The sequence below is a fragment of the Anarrhichthys ocellatus genome, unplaced genomic scaffold, assembly GCF_004355925.1.
Source record: "Anarrhichthys ocellatus isolate YVR2014 unplaced genomic scaffold, GSC_Weel_1.0 scaffold25, whole genome shotgun sequence".
Lineage (NCBI taxonomy): Eukaryota > Metazoa > Chordata > Actinopteri > Perciformes > Anarhichadidae > Anarrhichthys > Anarrhichthys ocellatus.
Genome location: NW_022280055.1, coordinates 1,607,964 through 1,627,590, shown reverse-complemented (window position 1 = coordinate 1,627,590; position 19,627 = coordinate 1,607,964). Strand labels below are relative to the sequence as shown.

At 39.6% G+C, this 19,627-nt stretch overlaps 1 protein-coding gene across 1 annotated transcript in view; it reads right to left on the bottom strand.

Annotated features, from left to right (window-relative positions):
* lama2 (laminin, alpha 2) overlaps positions 1–19,627 on the bottom strand; it is a 147,484-nt gene that overhangs the window by 17,192 nt on the left and 110,665 nt on the right. Inside the window, exons 37-51 of the mRNA XM_031861416.1 lie at positions 19,050–19,192; positions 18,112–18,210; positions 16,223–16,334; positions 12,321–12,483; positions 9,852–9,930; positions 9,643–9,774; positions 8,020–8,136; positions 7,528–7,691; positions 6,495–6,633; positions 5,319–5,421; positions 4,259–4,375; positions 2,584–2,766; positions 2,118–2,123; positions 1,260–1,414; positions 469–778 (exon numbers count right to left, since the gene is read on the bottom strand). Coding sequence (XP_031717276.1) covers positions 469–778; positions 1,260–1,414; positions 2,118–2,123; positions 2,584–2,766; positions 4,259–4,375; positions 5,319–5,421; positions 6,495–6,633; positions 7,528–7,691; positions 8,020–8,136; positions 9,643–9,774; positions 9,852–9,930; positions 12,321–12,483; positions 16,223–16,334; positions 18,112–18,210; positions 19,050–19,192 — 2,022 coding nt within the window. The remainder of the gene's footprint in view (positions 1–468; positions 779–1,259; positions 1,415–2,117; positions 2,124–2,583; positions 2,767–4,258; positions 4,376–5,318; positions 5,422–6,494; positions 6,634–7,527; positions 7,692–8,019; positions 8,137–9,642; positions 9,775–9,851; positions 9,931–12,320; positions 12,484–16,222; positions 16,335–18,111; positions 18,211–19,049; positions 19,193–19,627) is intronic.

The following is a 19,627-nucleotide window of genomic DNA, read 5'->3' as shown; positions in this document are numbered from 1 at the left end:
GTGTGTGTGTGTGTGTGTGTGTGTGTGTGTGTGTGTGGCTTAGAAAGGGGAACGCAATTGTGTGCTTCTCTCTGTGCATCTATAATTCTGAGTGTGTTTGTGTGTGTGCACACCTTTGGAACATTTTGAAGTATGATAAATACTCCACAACATTGTATTAAACATGATTAATGTTTTAATATGAAACATTTAAACAATTTGAAAGTGTCAACTGGATTTTCTCTTTTGTGAGCAATGATACCGAGTCATATATAGACAAAGGTTGATCAAACAGACAGATTAGTTAACCAAAAAGACTTAATGAGTGTTATTATCATGCAAATATAACTCTGATTGATAGCTTTATGTCTCTACTGTACATAGATGATAGATCACAGTTAAAGTAAAGTTTTGGTAATGGTGTTGTCTATATTTGTGAGGACCAACTCCTGACAGCCCTCTGGTTCGGTTAAACTCCAGTCATATTACTGCTCTGGTTATAGTTGAGGTTCACATAAGCCTCCAAAAAATATCTACAAATGAATGAGACTGAGCATACAATTGAAAGCATTTTGACAATGACATATTTTCTAACAGACAATTTGGGTTTTCTTGTGCTAATTTGTGCTATATATTCAGTAAATCGCATACTTACATATTTGGCTGATCCCAGGTAGAAGAGCAGGTTATCAGGTGTGGTGGTTTTAACATTAAGGATGATGGTGTTGTACCTCCCTTTCCTGATATCAGGGCGATAACTACGGAGACAGTCACCACCTGATGACACGGACACTTTAATCTGCAAAGAGGAAGAAAAAGAAGAGAAATTAAAATAATATCCACATCTTTGAAATTGTTGTCGTAAACCTTTTTGTAATTTTCAAACATTGGCATTGTGACCCAAACTGACTTTTTCTAACGTGAAGACAACAGATATTAACATCAAGTATTTGGTACAAAATGTACCTCAGGTCGTAAAAAAGAAGCCTTAAATTACTTTAATGGACATGGTTTGGAGGGAAAAGAAGAATGGATGGCCACTTTTAACGTTTATCGTTTAACTGCACTTTCATAAATAATACACAAAATATAATTGCATACATTTATTAACTTTATTATACAACACAATGTAATACAAGGTGAGTTTACAGATATTTATGACCATGAAATCTGAATAAATGATTGTAAAACTGTTGTTGAGGACATGATTGTGTCATCATACACTTAAACTCTCTTGAAGTATTTAAGGCTGACAGCTGGACAGTGTGTTGACAACTTACTGAGTTTGCTTGTTTCCGAGCTTGGTTGATCAGTTCCTTGATTTGCGAGATGTTTCGCCTTAAATTGTCCTGCAGCTTTTTGATTGGCTGCAGCTTCTCCAAGAGCCTGTCAGCTTCATCCTCTAAATCCTTCACTTTAGCTCCTGCAGCGTGTACTGAGGGGTGAGAGATGAAAAGTAGAGTAGTGATACCGAGCAGTACAGTAGTCGTTATCATAAATACTATTATAGATATTATTATAATATTAGAGCAGAGACAGCATGAAATTATGGCAGCTGTGAAAATCACCAATATTACTCAAAGAAGGAGGAGTAATATGGTGGACAAGCGAGAAAGATGGAGAAGGCAGTGAGAGTCGAACCATTAGTGTAGCTCAGCATTCAAAGAGAAGCTTTCTTTTATACCATTTCAAATAAAATTTAGGCTGGAAACTGAAAAACACAGAAATTAAGAAAGAGAGAGTTCCATGCTTTGCAGTGTGCAGAGCTGTCATGCTCGAGCAGAGCCGGGTAGAACGGAACGGAGGCATTATTAGAAGCAACTACTGTTTACTGTACAGCTATTAAAGATGATCATAAAACTAATGGGTGGTGCACCGATACTGTTGTTTAAATCAGATCATTTTGTCATTGATCTGGCAACACCCCATTAAACAATGCTGTTGATGAGAAAGTGTTTTAGTGGTGATTGAAAATGTCCTGACAAATTATTTCACAAGGAAAAGCCAACAAATGCCTAGAAATATGTGCTGGCAGGTAGTTAACATTACTCTCGTCATTATTTGGTGATGACAGCATAGTATTGGTGCACCACTTATAACAATAAGTGCTTATACTAAGGTAATTTAAATATACATACTGATGGCTGTGGGATTGAAAAAAAGAGAGAGAGACAAAAAGACCAAATGTCAGTTTTTGGTTGATTTCACCAATGTATGACAAATACATATACTGCCCGAAAAGTAAAAAATGTAAAAGCCGCATTTTAAAAATCTTTCACTAGGTACTGAGTTTCAGGTTTTAGTTATTACTTTGTTTGTGAAACTACAATGTTTAGGAGGTAAAACATCGAATGAAGTGAGTAATGGATAAACAGGAAAGAAACACATTTTTTCATCCAAAATAAGTTCAATAGCAAATCATTTTTCAGAGAGCGGTTATAGTTCTTCGTGACTTCCAAATGGTTAATATCTAATTAACCAATCAAAAATAAAGTCTTTATCAATGCTGAACTAGCCCCCAAAATGTTAACTGGAATATTCAAAAAAACAATATTTTCTGATTATAATGTCATTATGTCGATAGCCAATAGTGAAGAACTTTACTGTTTTTTTCTGGGTCCTGGATCATCTGATTGGCTGCATTGACAGTGTCCTCCAGCTCGGTGTAGTTCCTCTGTAGGCCGTGGAGTTGCAGGTTCAAATCCCCAAGACGCTCCAGGACGTCTATGGCCGTGGCGTTGGCATCCGCTGCTACAGCCTTTGTGGCTGCTAGCTTAGCTGCTGTGTCTGTCATAAGAATGTAACGAACAGAAACACACAAGCTTTACAATTTACATTTATCAGTGGCATAGTATTACTGAGTTGGGACCAGTGGATGGGTTTTTGTGATATGTTGTGCTGCTAATGATACATAATGTCCAGTCAAAATGTGAATATGATGGAACCAATTTTTGTTATTATACTTATGGAGTTTGACTTTTTCAGTGTGACCTTAAACCTGAGCTGATTATCATGTTTCATTTTATATTGGGACAAGAACTCATGGATGCATTTTGGTTGTTTTTGCTTTGTTTGGTTTACAAACAACAACAGAAGACAGATCCTGGGTCACATTTGGAGGCAGGAAGTGGCTCAAACGCAGTAGTATAATCCGACTGTAATTCTAAACCATTTTGAACTGGAATTGCACACATTCACACACACAGATCTAAGTTTTGTCACAGGTCCAACATTTCTCCAAACTCGTATTATCGCCCTAATGTACAACAGAAATAGCAAAGCTACTCACAATTGGAAATATTTAAAACATGTTGTTGGCAGAGAGAATCACATAAAGTGGCAGTTTGATTGCCATTAGTTGACACAGAACTAAAATAATTTCTACATTTCCACAATTGTCCATTATTTTTCTGTATATTAACTGTCAAAATAGTATACTATTCAGATCAGTACAGTTTATGCTTATTATATTGGTACGTAGTGTGGGATATACTGTATCTTCAGTTTTCGTTTGTTATATATTTAACCTACGCACACTAGACAATTTTGCAATGTTGTTTTTATCATTTGTTTAACACCATAGCTAAGACTATCATGCTGAATCCTGTAACACAGCTGACATTGGGAACTTGTAGTACAGTGTATAAAGATCACTTAATCTCAGTAAAATGTAGTCTTTCTTGGATAGTAAACTCTTTGCCGCCTTCATATCACGGTTGTTCTTCAGAGTCCTGTAGATTTACAGCCATGAATACCAACCTTATTTTGTGTGCTAGAGGATCAAGGTGTTTATGATTGAAACTCTAACCCATCACGTCAGCAGATAATCCTTGCTGACATTTGTTACCAGGTCTGGTAGATCCTGTGAAAATCAGACTGATAACCATTTAGTTTCTAGCCATCTGACCGTGACATGGAATGGTATTGCGTTCACTCGATCACATGGATTTGAATTAGAATTAAATAAGCTGCGTTAACCCCTGGGTCATCTCATTTTACACTTGGTGGTAGCTGCATTTAAAGGTTTTCTGCATGTTGATCCAAAAGCAACCATGTGCATCGCTGTGGCTCAACAACCTCACTATCACTGCAGTGTATTTCTGTGTGTCTGTGAGTACTGACATGTGTCAAGTTTACCAGAGCAACTGACCTCTATCGGCACAGCGATATTGATCCACTCTCTCTTTATCTCACTCCTACGCACACACACACACACACACACACACACACACACACACACACACACACACACACACACCGTGTATTTGTGCAGTCATACCATTGGGGATCGCGTTGAGCGTTGCCATGGTTCCGTTGACAGCTTTCAGCAGGTCTTTGGTTTTGTCTCTCGCTGCTTTAACTCTGCCCTTCAGCCCCGCCACACCGTCTGCATTCTCTACACACACACACACACACACACACACACACACACACACACACACACACACACACACACACACACACAATGATGATGATGGTTTGATTTGAAGCCATGGCTGCTTACTAATAAAACCACATCCCTCAGCTCCCTAATGGGAAGAGTGACTGACAGTAAATCATAGAGGCACACGAAGAGTGACATTGATAGCAGTTAAACTGTTTAAGACTTGTGTACACTATGAATATGATAGAACTGTAATCCATTTAAAGACTACGCAAGGGAGGATGCCCGACAAGGTGTCTATTATCAGGAACTAATGTTGGACGGGGAGTCTGCTGCTTGTCGGACGGTTGGCTCCGTGAAGTCCATTCATTCCTGATTATTGACACCTCGAGAGGCAATACCCTGCTTATACTAGAGTCACTTGCCAAAGAAGTAAAATTAGGACCATTTAGCATTTTCCAACCAAAAAAAGATTTTTACACGCCATCACTCAGTTTCCCTGATAACTCCTAAGGGTTTGCTGAGAGCTGGAACAGTCACTACCATCCCATAAAGTTCCTATGTAATGGAAACGTTGTTCACTACTCCAGTACATAGAAGGAACCTTAGATAAGACTTAACAGGAGATCGTACATGAAGCTAATAGAACCCGTTGGCTCAGCAATAAGCAGGAAAGCTAATGTTATGCTAGCAAGATGACATTGCGTACGGAAGACAAACAGTAAATACAATTTAACAGTATGTTTTACAAAATGACTAGCTATCTATGCAGTAAGGCTGTGAAAAAATATCGATAGAGCTTACTATCGCGATATGTTTTTAAACAATAGTGTATCGATATGTCCGGGATTACTATTAATACTCTTTTTTTTTTTTTTATTACGTGCAATGTTAAATATACAAATATACATATATATAGTATGTTCTGTATGCAACATATTGTACACACACACACCTTTGACATCATTTTGAAGTTGTTTAGCTTGGTTTAGCAGTCTGTAGCTCTTCTGAAGGGCAGCTTGAGCTGCTTCCTTCACTGGGACCTCTGGATCTGAAGCCTACACACACACACACACACACACACACACACACACACACAGAGGGAAAGAGAGTACACAATCTGTGACTTAACATGCCTTCACTAAAATGCTTCCAGAATAATTTAGATCCCACACATGATTTAAAACACGTTTTTGCACACAAAATGGTAAGTAATCTGTATACTACCTTTCTGTAGGATCAAAGCAGTACTCCTTTGCATTGCTAAATGTTATTCTAACAACACATTCAGCAGACTTAAATTCATTCTCCAACTTCAACCCCTTCTTTCTTTGTATTTCTGCCTCCTTTTTTAGCCCTTTCTCTTTCGGCCATTTACAGAGGGCATAAAAAATGCAAACATGGGAAGAAAAGAAAAGGGTAAAGTGTTGGCACACAGAACAAAGGAAAATAATAAAAAAAGGAAAATAAACTATGATAGAATAAAGGGGGACAAGAAAATCAAAGACGAGGAATGTAACCAACAAAAAAAGTATTTGAAACAAGAACAGGGAAAAAGAAAATGAATAAATTAGGAAATAAAAGAAGGCAAAAGGAAGGACAGGAGAGATTTTAGGTGTGTGTGGTCATGATAATGAATGAGGGAGAGGGGAAGGAAAAAGAAGGAAGAAGAGAGACAGAGAAGTGCTTTGATCTCTCAGCCATGACTAATGGAGAGCCCAAGCTTACATTACTGTTACTGCATGCAAGACACACACCAACACACACACACACACACACACACACACACACACACACACACACACACAAGCCTGAACACAAACAGACCATCCTCTTGTGCTGAGAGTACACTTTCATAGGCTGGATACGTAGAATGCATGCATTGATACTGACAGTACGTATGAAGTACCTGAATGTGAGGTAGATTACATATAGTTTAAATATACATATACAGTTCAGCTTTTGATGGTGAAAGTATTGGAAAACATGGAAAGGGAATTGATGACATAATGAAAACAATGGGAGTATCAATAAACCCTGAAGAAATGAGCTTTCTGAATATAAGTAAGAAATTGTGTGAAGAAAGTGTGTGCACGTGTTTCTCTGTGTGTTGGCGTACGCGTCCACTTACCAGTGCAAGTGCCTCACTTGCCCTCTGTTTGGCTGCCTTCGCCTCCTTCTCTGCTGCATCAACGTTTGCTTTAATGTTGCTATAGGCCTTGAAGGCAGCTGTTGCGTTGAAGGAGAGATTTTTAGCTTCAGCCAAAATACTGTGAAGACAGAGAGGACAAAAAGAGAGAAACAGCTGTGAATTTGATATTCACATTTTAAGTAATGAAAACCTAAATGAAGGTAACTCCTGAGACACACCAGTATTAACTCATGTATGTTTTTGAAATCAGAGATTGTCAAGTTGATTTGCACTTCTAAAAATAGTTCAGCATTGACACCTTTGCTTCTTGGGAGGCAATAATAATAATAACTGTAATCATTTAGTTATTGTCTTTAAAATTATATTTTTATCTCAATCAATCAATCGTCCTTTGCCCATTGCACGTTACAGAAGCCCAAAGTGAATCTTTTTTTTGGGGGATCAATGGTCCAAAGCACCAAAGCTAATTAATTAAGTACATGGACATGAAAGAGGGAACAACAAATCTTTGTTGAGAAACTGTAACCTATGACGGCGTACAAGGGCGGAGGAGGGTAACATTCAAAAAAATGTAGAGATACTTAAATTTAGGAGGAATATCTACGGTTAACACCGTTGCCTCACAGTAAGAGGGGCCGGGGTTCAATCCCAGGCTGGCCTGCCCTCCTGTGTGGAGTTTGCATGTTCTCTTTGTGTCAGCGTGAGCTTTCTCCAGGTTCTCCGTCTTTCTCTCACAGCACTAAGAAACACAGTTTAGGTTAATTCATGACTCTAAATTGCCCGTAGGTGTGAATGTCGCCCAATGTCAGCCGGGGTCGGCTCGAGCACCCCCACAACCCTGAGTGGGATAAGCGGCTACAGATAATGGATGATTGTCAAAATGATCATAAGAGTATTTGTCTGTAAATCCATAATCTACCAGATTATTAATCTAATAGTTTCAGTCTAGGCCCCATTATGCTTTACACCGATGTGAACATTAGTGTGGTAACGTTACCCATAATTAATTTACCCATCCAAAATAGCAGCAGATTCGTTCAGCTGCTTGGCGTGCTTCTCTGCGTCGTGGACGTGATTAGCCAGGCTGCCATCACTTAAACCACTGGTGAGGTGACTGACTTCATCATCCAGCTGGTCATGAAGAGGACCCAGCTCTCTACCCATCTCCTCCAAGTCCTACGGACAGAAAACAGAGGCTCCGCTCACTTTGCCTGTTGACGGACACATTCAAATCACTTTCTGTGCATTTATTGCTGCCAAATTACCATGTCCATGGTAATATCTTTGCTAATTAGTTTAGGTACGGTAGTAATGTATTTAATGCCATTACAATTATTGAATAGAAGAAAGTCAAAACTGAGAGAGATATTCTCCTACTCCTACGAACTGATGCCAGAAGACACAAAGTTGGTCTCCGGCAGATTATTCAACAGCAGACTAATGAGGCAACTGACTTACAGAGTTACAAGGGTTCTACAGGTTTCCACTCGGTGGACATTAGTACCTCTATCTCCTTGTTGATGTTGTCAGAAAGCTGGTTTGCTTCATCCAGAAGACGTTCTCCTTCTCCAAGGACCTCCTGTGCTTCCTGTTTCACCCCGCTCACCGCAGAGCGCTTTCTCTGCAAAAAACAAACCAGGATCAATAGCTGCACAAGACAATAATGTGCCAACATATGAACATTAGGGCATTATTACCAATTAATACGCCCATTATATGAATTCTTCATTTCATCAATTGATTGTTTGGTCTATAATATGTCAAGTAATTGTGAAAAATTCCCATTACAATGTCCTAAAGCTTCAGGTGATGCCACCAAATTGTTTGTTTGTCTGACCAACGATCCAAAAACCGTGAGATCTTCAATTTATCATGACATGAGACAAAGAAAGGCAGAGAATCAAAACACTTGAGAAACTGGAAAATGACTGAAACACATCTCAAAATAGCCAATGATTATTTTTAATTATTATTTGTCTACGTGGTCCAGTCTGCTTATTTGCACAACATAATTTAATTGAGTTTTGAACACGTAATAAATAGATGCTTGGATGCAAACCAGAAGTACAGAAGAGTCTGTCTCAGAGTCTGTGTGGGTGTTAAAGTGTTTCTGGTCAGTTTGATGAAGTCTAGTCTGAACAATTCTAAAATGTAATTTCCCATAATAATGAATAAGGAAATTATTATTTCTTCTACAGACTAAAAAAAACCCTTTACATGGTAAAAAATTATTTACAGTTATTGACTTTAATAACAGCAATTAGAGGACACGAGGGACACACAGTTGATGATTTGATTAAATAAAAGTATGAACCCCGGTGTTTAGAGTGCATATATACCACTTTCTTCAGTGAATACAGCTTTTCTTAACAGAGAAAAACACTCCAGGGTCAGGGGGACACAAAGACAAGATATAAAGAACGAGAAAGATAGAGAGTGTACTGCATAACGCTTCCTCTAGGACATGTACAATAATCATCCCAATAAAGGCTTGATGTTTTGCTCTGTTAGGAATCTGTGCCTGTGAGCTTTACTTGATGATGAATCACCATCAAAAGGCTTAAAAGGAAAATAAGAATAAGTAGTGAGTTGAATAGATGGTTAGATGGTCCGCTTTTTATGATTCTTTATGATTTTTTTTTTTTAAACCATTGGTACTCATTTCAAAAGCTAATGTGACATAAATCAGTCAACTCCCATGGATTATATTGACATAAGAATGAGTATAGACAAAGTCATTTATCTTTTAGCTTCACCTCAGAAACTGGTGACAATTGTTGTTTCTCTCTTTAAAGAAATCAGTTGAAGATTACTCTGTAGATGAGAGTAATCCAACAGTTAACGTCTCTGTCATTCTTTAGCACAAAAAGCTTTTATCTGTTTATCCTTCGCTTGCCACACTAACAATCTAACATGACAGAATTGAATCAGTGAATCATTTGAATAGTAGTTAATTAGACTACACATGATTGACAAAAGATGGTCAGGAGTATGGAAATGATAAAGCATTCAAGCATATATATATATCATTAAATATACAGCGTTTTCTGACTGTGTTTGTATATTTAAAAACGTGTATGTTGACGTGTGTCTGGCCGACCGTGTAGGAGTTTGTGTGTAACTGCACCTCCAGGGCCGTGAGGTTAGCTTGGTTTTGTTCAGCCAGTGCGCCAGCCTGTCTCGTCTTTCCCTGGGCTGAGTGGAGTAGGTCCTGGGCATCCTGCAGCTTCCCCCCGTGGTCTGAGAGCTTCTCTTTTATCTGGCGAAGCATTAAGTTAATGTCATTAATTTAGAGAAATCGAAGACAAAAGAGTAAAGATTAGAAGCTATAATTACCTCTGCTTTTAGGTCTTCTGTGGCCTGATGGGGGTCGCCAAATAATCTCTTCACTTTCTGATACAACTCCTCTGCTAGGCTGGAAGAAGAAAAAAAGGGAGCGATTAGAATATTTACATTTATATTTTGGTCATTTAACAATTCAGAGAGGAGAGGAAAGAAGAGGAGAGTTATTGTGATGTGTGGCAGAGCCTCTGCTAGTGTGAAGACAATAATCACTCCATATGACCGAATGTTGAAATGCTGGAATGAAATTACTAATTTTCTTCTATTGATCCCTCAGGCTAAGTTGGATTAAATCGTGGCAGTGTAAAACATTTCAAATATTGTCACACTAATGTGTTTGTGGACGGTTGAAGCAACACGTGCTAATGTTCACCACAGCATGGCATGCCATATCAAGGAAAGCAAAGTGATACAACTAGCAGAGAACGACACTATAGCAGAACTAAAACGTAACCACTGCAAACATGGACCTTTTCAGTGTGTGTGTGTGTCTGATGAAGACGTCTTAAGACATAACTTTGCATTATATCCACTCAGTTTAAAGCAACAGATAACCAAGTGCTGACAATTCAACTATTAAGAGAGTACAAACACAACAAAAAGGAACTTCAAACAGTCTTCAAGCTTTGTTAAAGGGGCATTTCATCAATTATTCACAGCTTTGCTATGCTGTGTTCACCTGAAATATAGTAAACAACTATTTCCAATGTGAAGACAAAGTGGACAAATTAAGTCTACCTCGGTGTGTTGGAATCCGAGCTTCTCTGTGCTTTGTTTATGCGGTCGGTCTGCCCTCGCACACATGCGAGTCCCAGTGTGTGTGCCCGAAGTAAAAACAAATGGGAGGAGTGTTTAACTATGATCCAACTGACTATTACAACATTTAAATATTTAACTATACAGTATGTGAATGAAAAGTTACGTTTGCAGCATGTACAAAGTTTTCAGACTAGTTCAGTCAAATAATCAACCGCAGATAAGTCCTTCAGTGGCAGAGCCAATTACACTTTGTCTCTCTTATTCTCACATTCTCTCCCACTACAATCTCCATCTATCTGTCAGTTGTTCTCCTCTCCCTCTGTGACTTTCCTTCTCACTACACATTCTTTGTATTCCTCTCTCTGCCTCTACCCCTACGGCGATACAGTACTTTTAATTAACTCATCGACCTAATCAACATTGACTGCTGAAAGAGACGGACAGAAAGAGGGGGAGAGAAAGGAGTGATGAAGAGAGTAGACTAACAATTCCATCAAGTACCTTGAGAGAGAGAGAGAGAAGCAGCAAAAACAGTGAGAAACACTTTGCTAAAACATCAGCAGAAAGTCGTGGCTTCGGGACATGCAGCAATCAAATAACTGCTCAATGGAAGATGTGTACTCCTGATGTCTCCTGTGTCAACAAATATAAGGGAATAAAGAAATCAAAGAATGAAAGGAATTGAAAGGCCCTTCTCAGCTAACCATGTTGCAAACAATGTTGTGTGTTACTGCATTTTCACTAATTTCACCTCATCACTTGAGGCATCCAGGTTTGTTGCCTAATTCTCATAATGTAAATCAATTAACAGAAGCCATTGGGTTCATGGAACACTGGAAACATACATCCAGATATCTAAAAATAAGAAGCGGATTTAGAAAAATGTCACAATACAACTGGAGAGACTGAAATATAGTGACAGGACGAGTGTGTTTTGTCCAATATAGAGCACATTGCTGAATATATTCCTTTTTTGAACATTTTAAAACTGCTTTGTATTTAATGACTGTGGCCGTTGTTATTACCTGGTATGTGCTGTGTCCGTTTGTGTTTTTTTTTCTTGTTCGTTTGTATTCCTGGTATGCTCTCAAAATAATAAAAACATATTTGTTGCTGCAAGCTAAAAATACAGTTTGAATTTCTACATGCAGGCGGAATTTTTTCCATATTGACAAATGTATGCATATTCCACTTCTGTCTTCTCCTCTTTCTCTATGTCTCTGATTGTGCAAGTTCAGTGAAAGAAAAATTCAGCGGGGAAACACCCTGCAGAGCGAGTAAAAAGTTGGAAAAGTGGGATTGAATCCCAGCAGGGACAAATGCAATCCAAGACACACAAGGTGAATGATTAGCATACAGGTATGAGTGAAAACAAAATAATAAAATAGAAAAATACTAAACAGCTGAAAAAAAATTGACAGCAAAGAAAGTGCTCAATAGTAAAGATGCTCAGTAATTTCCTGTCACCAGACACTAGTATTCTCGGCATATTTTCACTCTCTTCGTCAAGAAATTTACACCTATCTGCCGGCTATCATGCATGTGTGCATGCTCAGAAAAGTGTGTGCGCAAAGACAGTCTGTTCTTGCAAAGTTTTTCAGAATCTTTCTTTTTCTCGTGTGTGGGAGAAAGATACATGATCTGTGTGTGTGTGTTGTGCGTGTGTGTGTGTGGGTGAGAGAGAGTGAGTGAGTGTGTCCATACTCCATCTCTTCCTCGGCGATGCTCTTCTTCCCTCCCAGCTGTCGTTTTCTCATCTCGGCGAGTATGGCCTGGATCTCCTCCTTCATCTCCTTCAGGCTTTTTTCTGGAGTTCCATCTCTCCTCGAGAGAGTCTGGTTCAAGGTGGCAGCCTTCGACTGGAGGTCTGGACACATAGACACACATGAAGAATGCTGTGAGCAAGCACGTTATAGTAACATTTGACCATTTAATATATAGTTTTGAGGAGTACGTTGACCATTTGAATTCACATTTAAAGGAATAGTCTGTGATTTCTCTTAGATGGTGGCTGTCCCTCCACTTTAATTTGTTGTGGTCAGTTGCTGTTTACGGACTTTAAAGACACCTACCAATTAGTATTATGCCTTTTCCATTGTAGCATTACTTTACCAGAAGAACCATGATCGACCTTGATGATTTAATATTCTGCTTGTATAACTACTTTTATCTGCTATATAGTTATCCTGCTGTATACTGTATTAGCTAAGTGTAAAAAGAACAATGTCCAATGTAGGCCCGACAGAAGATCACTTACCTAACAGCCCAAATTTGGCGGCCTCTAGCTAATTCTAATGCCACTATTACATCATACATACTAATCTTAATTAGTGCATGTTTCAATGAGTTTGCCTACCCTTCTTGTGCATTTTAGCCCACACAGTCTGTAAATAAGTTAATATTTAAAAGTAAAAATAATTACTTATTTTTAAAAAAAAATTTTTTTATTGCCACCTTAGTTGGTTAATCCATGAATGAATTATTATACTTTATTATTATATACTTTTTACAGCGCTTATACATTGTTTTAGTGTGTGTTTGCAATGGGTCTTAGAGATGTGTACCATACAATAAACGTCTAGGAGAAGAACAAGAACTACAATGATGTGCTAAAGAGCCTGAAAAGCTGTGTAGAGCTGCAGAGTTGGGTGATCATTTTCTGTGGGCACAAAAAAGTGATTTCATTAATTGATAATATAACAAAACCTAAGAGTCTACAGCCATGCTAGTTTCTCAAAGAAGCTGTACTGTATGCATTTATCTACAGGTACAAGCTTGTCTTGTAAAACGAACATTACTGTTGACTGAAAGAAATCATCTGTACACATAGAAATATGCAGTATGTAGAGAGAGACATTAATGTTGTACAAAGATATATAAACAGTGCACAGACATGCAGCTCTGATGGAATCTCTGCTGTCATGTTGGAGCTTTATGGCTCAAATGGAAAAAATCACACCATTTGATCTTCACTCATTTAAACACAGACACACGCCGAGAGTCAGACACACACACAATCACGCACTCGCACAAAGTGTTTTAACACCATTTAAAGCCAGAAATTTTGACAAGACCTCATGTTTGCCCTGCTTTTATCAAATTAAAGGCAGTGAAATCTCAAACCAATCAATGATGAAACTGCACTAAAACACTCCAAGGCTCATTTGAATAAAACTGTCGGAACTTAATGAGGAGTGTGTGTGTGTGTTTGGTTGAACAGAGGAGAGTAAAGAGGTGTGTTGTGTGTATGCAACTGTGTGTATGCAGCAAGATGTTTGCATGTTTGTGTCTGCAGTGATGGTGTGTTACTCTCTCATTTGAAATGTAAACGTGATATGATTAAAGCAAGTCGAATCTGTGAAGTGTGTGCACGCTTGTGTGTGTGGGCCGTTGTGTGTACATCTGTGGTTGTGGCAATGCAGAAATTCCCATCATTTGAAATGTAAACATGATGTGATTAGAGCCAAGACCGAACTAAAGCCATCATGCTAATGAACATCTGGACTGCATGTGTGCGCACGCTGCATTTGTATGTGTACGTGTGTGTATGGGCGTCTGGGAGTCTGAGTGTGTGTGTTTCTGTCACAGCTATATAATTACATAGTAGGATTTAAAAGCCAATTAAACACTTAAAACGTGGATGGAATCATATTATGGCATCTAGTAAACATGGGCACACACACACAGAGGAAAGTACAGTATTTTCTTGCCTCGTTGTGTGTCTGTCTGTGTGTGTGCACAGTTGCATGAATGTGTGCACAGCTTCATTGGTGTTTGTATATGTAGTGAGCTTGTGTGTGTGTTTGTGATAGCCAATAATTAAGTCTCTAATTGCTACTCTCAATCATCCAGTCAGCAACAACACACTCTCTTTTCCTCTCTCTCCCTCTCTCAGGTGCGCGCGCACACACACACACACACACACACACACACACACACACACACACACACACACACACACACACACACACCTTTTAATCACACTGTGATTAGGCAGAAGGCCAGAGAGCTCGGAGCAACAACAAGGAGAGGACAGTTTCATCACAGTCAGTCAGAATGCGTTGGTTTGGTAACTTTCTTTTCATCCCAAGCCATAAAAAATTCATAAAGGCTATGAAAATAACTAATTATTTGAACTACAGAGTTTTACATAGAGCACTTTTTCTTTAGTGAGGGTAGGGCGAGCTACTTAAAAGTAAATTCATACCTGCAAAAATTCAAGCAGGACTCGACTAGAGAGTTCCAGGGTTAAGTGATTTTAAATTGGAAAAAGACCTTGAGATTATTGCAACTTACAAAGATTCCTCATACATAACAACTATTTCCACCAACATACAAAGATTCTTTTAGTCCTGACAGTCTGAAAGGAGCACATATTGAAAGGCTGAGTAAATATAGAGGACACACTGCATGACAGGTACTCTTGCAACGGATCATACAAAGGGAGCAAATTAACTTTTAGAGATGAGAGTAACTGGATGCAACTACAAACTCAATCAGGCTCAACTGGATAAACTGGTTTATTAAAACATTGTCGTTCACGACACACCACTATTTTAACTTCTTTTTTAACATTTGATTGAAAAATGTTATCTGAAGACTGATGTGGAACACAGAGAAGAGGGTAGAAGGACGAGCTGGGGCTGTGCAAAAGAAAGACCTGTTTTCTTTCATGTGTCAAGCCTTGGCAGCAACTAAAGAAGAGCTCGACCAACCCCAACACAAACGGTCAGAGTGCCCTACAGGGTGGCACTCCTGGCTGAAGATGGTGAAAAGACGGCTTGAACAGAAGGTTTGCACAACTCTTGTCCACTGACAGGATATTAGTTCCCACATGGAAAGACACTGATGGCCTGGAATGGCTGCAGAAAGCACTGAAACCCCTTTAGACTTCAGAGACACATATCCAGTGGAGCGTATGTTAAAGGGCTGTGACTTTAATGTCGCAGGAGAAAACCACATCAACGAGCTGGTCACACAGCCATTGATGCAGGGGCTGAGTGCGGAGATGCTCCAGCTGCACTGACAAAAACATACCGAGGCTGAAGTGAACAACTAACTGCTAGTCACACATGCAGAGAGAGAGAGAGAGAGAGCAAGACAAGATGTCGGTATTAAGCCACCTCTGCCAAAGTGAACCATCTATACCACAAAGTGCTGCCGGTTAGACAATGTTTTACACCAGTGGGAACATACTGCAGCATCTGGCTGTAGGGCAGCATTAAAACCTGAAGCTGTGGATGGACATCTAATGTTTGTGGTATGTGGCAAAAAAACAAAAAAGCATAATGAACTTTATGTGTAAATAGCGACAAATGTGCAAACACCATTTTGATGTGGAACCTCTCCTTCAAAGTGTGGGAATTAATAAAATAAAGGTCTTTGCTTTTGTTGATTTTAAATGATGCACTTCATGAGCTTATTTTGTTCATCTTTACTTATTCTTATCTATGTCCCATTCCCTTCTAATATAATAACCTAGATGGCCCACATGGATCCCTTGCATTTCATACAATGTAATATAATGAAATGTACAGATACATCCAGAAATCCCAGTTGGCAGGGTATGGAGTCAGTTAGTGGAGGAGAGTGTTCGTTTCTGCTACCTTGAGCTCCCAGCAGTGTGTCCCTGATGAACTGCTCCAGGTCCTCAGCTCGTTTATGAATCCTGTCAGCATCATCCTCAACCTGCTCTCCGTCAGCAGATACCTTAGTGGACTACACACACACACACACACACACACAATATTAAATAGTAATAAACAAGTGTTGAATAAGTGAACATATTGACTTCTGTTGAACGAAATGAGGGAAAAGTCAGAGGAAGATGTAAAAGAATGACAAAGGATGATGGCAAGACATACACACAATACACACGCACAATCAATAGTATTCAGTTTGTGTGTGTTTGTGTGAGAGAGAGAGAGAGAGAGAGAAGTTCAGTCTGTTTACCCTCTATTTTTCTTGTCTAAATGTACACTCCCCCCACTGACACAACAGGAGAATGAGAGACAGACATGAAAACACATCCTAAGATACTCGCACACACACACGTACAGAAAGAAAGAGCAGGTAATTATTGTTGTTATTTGACAAGGCTTTGCTATATCATTTTCGTTGGTGTGTGTGTGTGTGTGTGTGTGTGTGTGTGTGTGTGAGCGAGAATGTGTGTGATGGGGTGTGGATGATAGCATCGCTGTCAACAAATGCCAAGGCCCCAGTCCCTAAAAGGGTGTAGCTTGACAGCCTGAATGAGAGTGTTCTTTTTCTCCGCTTGGCACTTGTAGACCCCCTCAGCTCAAGATGTTTTTTCTATTCGGTTTAACTCCTCTTAGAGACATAACTGTGACTCTAAAGATTGTAAAGTAAAAAACAAAAAGTTTGTTTAGATTCTTGTATTCTGTACGAGGGCGAAGAGGAAAAACTCAGAATGCTTTTGAGTGAATATGTTTGATGCAAAAACATTAAAGTTCCTGAAATACTTTTAAGCATGCACGAATTTCCGAATTAGACTACCAGGCACAGGATCCTTGGCCGAAGGGACCCCTAAGAGCCTCTGACTCATTAACATTTGGAAATTCATGAGCCTCAGTCATTACTAGGGATGACCTTATCACGATTTATAATCCCAATCCTGATCCAGATCCAAATGCTTTCATATTCTGTTGCTATTCATATCTACCCAGGGAACCTGAAAGGTTCAACTTTATTTTGTTTGTGCTCATTTAATTGAAAACTCGCTTTGTAATATACACTGTTGAAGTATGATATACATTGTCACAATAAGGGCCCTTGCAAGTGGGTTCCTGTTTTGTATTGCAGGAGTTAATGGGGACCCACGCTCTTATTTCTACTCCGGGGCCCGTGGCTGGTTAATCCAGGTATAGTGCCCAGGGTTCCATTGTGTCATTATTTCTCCATTGCCCAGGTGGTTAACTAAGGCTCACTGGCTTAAGAGGGTTGTCTGGCAACCGCAGGGTCAACAGTTCAATCCTCGACTGGGACGTGCCATGTGTCGAAGTGTCACTGAGCAAGACACTGAACCCCCGGCTCCCCGGGCGCCTGTCATTGGCAGCCCACTGCTCCCTATATACAGGGATGGGTTAAATGCAGAGGTCAAATTTCATGTATATGTATTTGACAATAAAAAGGGTTTCTTTCTTCTAACAGTCCTATTGGCACTTCATCAACATGGTAGAAAAGTGGTTGCATTTGTACTGCTTTTATGTCGATGCAGCCGGCTACTGGTTAGTCTGTTTTTTGTGTCGTCTCTAATGCCCAGCTTGTTGTAGAAGTGACAAGACACGTGTCTTTGCTGTTCTTTGTACATTATTGCTGCTCTTAACTATGATCTGACTCCCCAGTCTTCATTTGCTGCATCTCGTTATTTTAGAGAGAGCCAGAGAAGGGGCGCAAGACAGACAAAGAGAGAAAGGAAGACAGTCAATGACAGCGACTTAAGTCGAGCCAAAAGAAAAAACAAAAGTGTCCGTACCCTGCTGTGTAGTTGGTCCATCTCAACAACCAGTGATCCAAGGTTGGAGTCGGCCAGTTGCAGTAATCTCTCCGGAGCTTTCTGAGGTGACAGCATGTGCTGCAGGAGAGAAACAGAGGGATGAAGGAATTATAGAGAATGTCTGGCACATTTTGGCCCACGGCTAGGCTTTTGAACTGGCTCTGTGCTGTAGAGCCGAAAAGAAGAGGATGAGCAAGGGAGGGCAGGAGGCAAAATGTAATAGAGAACATATCTAACATATCTCAATGCATTTGAATTATCTCACAGTAAACATGATAGTAACACAGTTCTAGGGATCTAGTTATAGTGATAGTGAGAACAAAGATATTCAATGGTAATGCAACCACAGCTCAAAAGTTATTTTCACAATTTGTTGGAAACATGGTGAAAGGCATCATCACGCTCGAGGCTTCAAACCCGTAATGCACAAACCAAGTCATTTCATTTCATGGAGTCAAAGTGACTTTCACTTCTTATTTACAGGTTGTTTGAAACAAGTCAGCTGGGAACAATAAAAAGTCAGCCAGTGACAGTGTTTCCAACCAACAGATGAAACTACGGTTCGCTTAATTAGGAAGCTAGCTAACTACAGTTAATATAACGTTAATCTGCCAGCTACTTGTCAATTTAGCCGGCAAAATCGCCGGTCGCAGGTTATGAATAAGAAGCCTCATTGTGTCTTCTACTCTCGCACATGGAGGAATTAGTTTCAAAAACAACTGTCAGAATTTGGATTGGTGAACCTGGCACTGTTTACATTGTAAACTGTCAGCTGACCAACAAATTAAAACTTGACGGCTGTATCATCAGCAACTAATATGAGTGGGGTTAAGCCAAAGATAAATTAAAGACATGAGTTCATCATTGGACATAATGATGGAAAATTTCGTTTGCAGCCAGGTAGAGACATATTTTACCTTGAGTTCCTCGGTCATGTTCTCGAAGCGGTACAACATTTTATACGGTGGTGGGAGGGGCGTGGTCAGGGTGACATCAGTGATGATGCGATACAGGCGGTCCATATCACTGATCAACAGACCCGAGCACTCGTCATCACAGGCTAGAGAAACAAATATAAAACACACAGTTAGACACATTTAGGTGCAATGAGGCCAACTAAATCTATTAGTGGTTTACAGACGCTGTGATTGGTTTTGGAGTGCACATGTTGATACTTCTGCAGTTTGAAAAGGAAAGAAAACGTATGTGTGTTTTTGCTACCGAGTGTGTTTCGCTGCCTGTAAATACATGATCGTAGTGACTGCTTGTGTTTTTGCGTTTAAGCGACTCTGGCATCAGAAAGACAGGGCTGCCAGTGCATGAAATTCAGCACAGAGAGGCAAAAGCACCTATTATGAGCACACACTGCAGGCTAAAAACACAAACTACACAGCACAAACACACCAGGGGATTCGCTCGAATGGGAGCGTACACATTTCTCTTTATAATGCGTGTGTGAATTTCTCTTCTCCTCTGTAGCCCGAGGCTGATTTAT